Source organism: Apaloderma vittatum, unplaced genomic scaffold (assembly GCF_000703405.1).
Source record: "Apaloderma vittatum isolate BGI_N311 unplaced genomic scaffold, ASM70340v1 scaffold27293, whole genome shotgun sequence".
Classification (NCBI taxonomy): Eukaryota; Metazoa; Chordata; class Aves; order Trogoniformes; family Trogonidae; genus Apaloderma; species Apaloderma vittatum.
The window spans coordinates 1-4,601 of NW_009706817.1; the positions used below are offsets into that span (position 1 = coordinate 1).

The following is a 4,601-nucleotide window of genomic DNA, read 5'->3' on the forward strand; positions in this document are numbered from 1 at the left end:
GGAGATGGCGCCGGGCCTGAGCGGACCCCTCATCTGTGCTGATCACTTGCCCCTCTACCTGCAGAAACCAGCAGCACTTTCTCTAGAAAGCGGTTTAAGACGCAGCTATTAATGGAACCAATTTTTTTTTTTTTTTAATTATAGCATCATTAATACACTTTATCTTGCAGCAATATCTGCTCCTTGTACCCACCGCAGGATTCAAAAGGCAGCAAAGCTCCCACAGAAATCAGTTTTGCTGAGCTTAAAGCGTAGTCTTAAGGTAAAACACGCAGGCGTTTCTCTTCAGCTCTGTGCAACGCTGGAGTACGGCATCTTCCAGCGGCCATCTGAACTCCTCACAGCGTCAACAGCTCACGCAGCATCAAGGTTTGAAGACTGACCTGATCCCTGGGCCAGGTATCTGTTACAATCACATAAATGGGGCTTCTAAGAGCACAAAGACTTCTGCTTCCTCTTTCAAGACCTCATTTTCAAATGACTAAAACTACCAAATGCTGCTGAAGCTTTAGTCTGACAGTGTCAATCACTTCTGAAGATGAGGCTGGAGAAAATATTTTATTCATGTCAACTATGGCTTGAGACTTTCCGATGTCCTCACTGGTCTCACCCCCGCTTATTCCGAACCCAGGAACTGAAGCTTGGCATAGGCATTGTGTGTGCTCTTCAGCCCTAAGAAAACTCACCCAAAGCCACCTCTGAAAAAACAATTTTTTGCACAAACTGGTGAGATTAAGTGTAATAGCACCTCGGGGAGACTCTGCCTTTGCTCAATCACTCGCTCTGTCGGGGTACCACAAATGATATCAGGAGAATGTTTGCTGAGACAGCTGCTCCAGCCAGAAGATGAGGGGCAAGTTCTGATCCGTGGAGGACCTGTCTTCACTATGTCAGCATGCGGCTGACAGCCAAGCCGAAGAGAGACAGGAGCTACTGAAGGAGAAGGCAGAAAAAGGAAGCTCCAGATCTCCTAGTCAACAACAGGTAAGGAGAACAAGACTCGGAGAAGGAGCCCTATTGGGAAAACAAAAGGCAGGAGGAGGGGGAGACTAGCAAGCATAAAACCTAAGGATGCTAAGGACAGGGGCAAGGTGGGGATGCGAGGGGCACCACATCTGTACCTTTTAGAACATTTAAGATGGAATGTGAGACTGAATTTTGTTATTTGTTTGCCAGACAACAGCTGTAAAAACAACCAGGAATGTGCTTCAGGCCAATCTAGTGCTTTTTTTTTTTCTTTTTGGTCTATTTTAACACTGTTATTGGATAGTATTACACAATACTGGTGTCTTGCTTTAAGGTGATTTTCCCAACATTTAGAATACCATGTTTTTAAGGAACGTCTTCCTCTTGATCTTCTAAACTGAGAATACCAGAAGGAAATCTGCTGCTCTCTTGAAGGTAGCGGGAAGTTTGCTTGCATAAGGAGAACTGGTTAGACTCTTGACAGTGTTTCACAGCTTGTACAAAGTTTTCCAACATATTAGAGCTCATCTTTGTCATTATTCTTCTTCAGGAAAGAAGCAAGGATATTGAGGCTTTTCTGGAGCTCTTCCTTTTTTCCGTCACTCATTTTGTTCTTCTCAATCAATTTTGTGATTCGGACGACTTCATTAGCAGCAAACTCTTCGCCCTGCTCCAGTATCTTGCTCATAATTTTCAAGTATTGCTCAGCTGACTTCTTCTCGGTTTCTTTCGTTTTTTGTAAACTCTCTTGCCCCTTTTTCAGGAGGGACTGGCGTTCTGATTTCTCAGTGGTGCTCACAAACTTGCTGGCCAGCATGTCGTACTCTTTCAGGCAGCCTGGCATCCCCAGATAGATGCCGTTACTCTTCAGCCAGCGCTGAATAGCCCCGGCCTTGATTTGGCCGCTGTAAGGTAAGGGATTGTCAAAGTTACCATCCTGGAACAAGTAAAAATAAGGAAACTTTTCCTTATCCAGCTTGTACTTCTCTCCCAGCTCAGTGTTCAGTTTATCACCATAATCTGTCAGGAGAAGACAAAACACAGAACGGCACAGTATGTTAATCCAAAGAAAAAAAATCACAAACTGATAAATATTTGTCTCCAGAGTTTCAACACATCCTAATAACCTCTCTGCCGGGAAATGCCATACACCAAAAAAACCCACCCCAGAACATAATTAGTGCAAGGCAAACCATCATTAGGTTTTCCAGAGAAAAAGACAAGGTTCTAATCATGCTTTGCTGTGACTGTGATGACGTAAGACATTGGCAGGACCTCTACATACAAACGCCATCCTCCTTAGGGGAAATTCCTATCTATTTTTTTCCTTTGCTCTATCCACTGCTTTGATTTTGCAGTTAAATGGATTTTTTTATTCATCTGTGTGGAGGGAATGTACACTTATATGTCCTATTTCTGACAGCATGCCAAGCTACAAGATGTTTTCTCATCTTACAGAAATTGCATTTATTCTTGAGGACAGAAAATGTAACGTAAAGAGATTTCAACTAGGCTACTTAGCTAAATCCACGTATGTTTACAGATGTCAGCGTGGGTGAAACTTCCCCGTTTGACAATTCCTACAAAGCAAGAGCGAGTAAGGTGACAGTGATCCATTCTTCAAAGCCAATTACAAGAACATCAAGTTACACCAGCCATAGCTCAACGAGCGCTTTCCGTGCTTCACCACCAGTAACAGCAGGGTTGGCTATAATTACGTGGGCTTTGTTGGACCAGGCTTATGGCTAAAGAAGGACTCTTGTAAGATCTTTTCCCTGGAAATGGCTGAAAAGGTTTCTCTCAGTGAAGAAAGAAAGAAAAGGACAAAAAGTGCTACAACAGAGGAGGGTGGCATCTCGTTTAGCAGTGTGGGCTGACTTGCTTCATTACCCAGCCAAAAGGAGATAAGCAGCACTCCCACGCTGCCAGCGGGAGGCACAGCACAGAGCTCAGCACGCAGCCAGGGCAGGCACTTTCGTCTGATGGGGCAAGCCCATCTTATTTCGCGCCACCAGAATTACCTCTGTTCTCATCAGAAATTGGAGTGAAATTTATCTCCTCCGGAGCATGCTAATCTGTCCAGAGCTCCTCACCTGATATCCCCACTTCAGCCACCAGAAGATCGTCACTAGAGCCTGAGCTCTCTGCCAGCTTTTTAAACTCATCTTGTTTCTCGCCATAAGGATATTGCGTGTCAAACTTCACAAGGACAAACTTATGCTTCGGAATTACCTAAAACAAGAAAAAGAAGGAGACAAAACATTAGCCTTTCAGGTTTGAGCGATCTACAAGCAGCCTAAGGTTGCTTTAGCTTGTACTTCTTTCCCTGTGCAGAAGGAGAATGGAAATTTTATAATTGTGGCCTTTCAAAAATGACTCACCGCAGTGTGGAGGAAAGACTGAGCTCTCGGTGTACGTATTCTTACACCACGTGATAAAGATGGTACGTGGTAGGTTTGGGGGGATCTGACGATAATGTATTTAATTGCATATAGTTTGCTCATTGTAAATCTGAATAGCACTTTGCAAGGAAGTCAGCTAAACAATTTCTAGCAGGACCTCAAGAGGAGAGAGACCAAATCTAAAGCCATTTCGAAATGCCCCAGCATGAGCTTGGCAGCTCTGAGCTAAAAGTGGAGGCGTGGGGAGGGAGTGGAGATGCTGGAGGAGCTGTACTGGTGCAGGAAAAGCAGAATTCATGTTTTAATTGATTCCTCTTTGCCTGTGCCCTTTCTTTTCAATTTTGCTCTGCTCGGATGATGCCCTTTCAAGTGAGCTTGGAAACAGAATATGTTACCCAGTTTGGGAGGTTTGTTTCTCCTTCCAGGAGAAGACCTTGCAAAATCTTTTTCTCAAGCAAACAGGCTTGGATTGCGACACAGGTCCCCACCTATGAAGCACGCTGCAAGCGCTGCGCAGGTGCTGAGGTACCAGCTGGTTGCAACAGTTAAGTCTTCAGTCCCAGGCGGGCTGATTGCCAGGACTTTCTTGCCCTGGCAAGAAAGCAGCATGGCAGGTGTTACAGCTCCGACATTTCTGCTGTGCTTTTAAAGTCCCTCTCGCAGCGCTCCACCAGTCACTTCAAATTCTTCTTGTTGTAGAAGAGCTGGAAGCTCCCAAGAGCCGTCAAGTGCCGTAGCGCTAAAACACCAAAAATGGTTTGTCACAGCAGAAAAATCAAGCTGAGGGGCTGGCATGTGCCAAGAAATATTTGCTCATGCCAGAGCAGTTTGTTCAGGGCAGATACTTTTCCAACAGCTCAGCTGATCGCTGTCTCTTCGGCTCGCGCTGCTACTGCGCGTGTTAATCCCTCCATACGATGATTCCCTTCCGACGGGTGCCCTGAGCCATCTGCCCCCGTCGACACCTGCTACCGACAGCAAAACCCTGCCACGCTCCAGGCAGACACTTTCATTTCCAAGTGACTTAGCAGAGAGAGAAAACAAACAAACCCAAACTGTGCAAGACCTCAGACTGGGTGGGAGCCTGTTGCTTTCTTTGTCATCAACAAAAAAGAACGGAAAACGACCCAAACTGAGAGGGCCCACGGCTCCGACTCGCTCCGCTGCACGGTCCTGCCTTCGGTCACCAGCACAGGCAGAGCAGGAGCCAGCCGGCTCTTCTGCTCCCTCACC

At 45.8% G+C, this 4,601-nt stretch overlaps 1 protein-coding gene across 1 annotated transcript; it reads right to left on the reverse strand.

Moving 5' to 3' along the window:
- Window positions 1-1,243: 1,243 nt before the first annotated feature.
- On the reverse strand, window positions 1,244-3,198 carry ERP29 (endoplasmic reticulum protein 29; the record flags this gene model as incomplete). The annotated part of the gene is made up of 2 exons (XM_009865937.1): window positions 1,244-1,986; window positions 3,060-3,198. Coding segments are annotated over 2 exons (642 nt in total), but the record flags the coding sequence as incomplete, so codon positions are not given.
- Window positions 3,199-4,601: the final 1,403 nt, after the last annotated feature.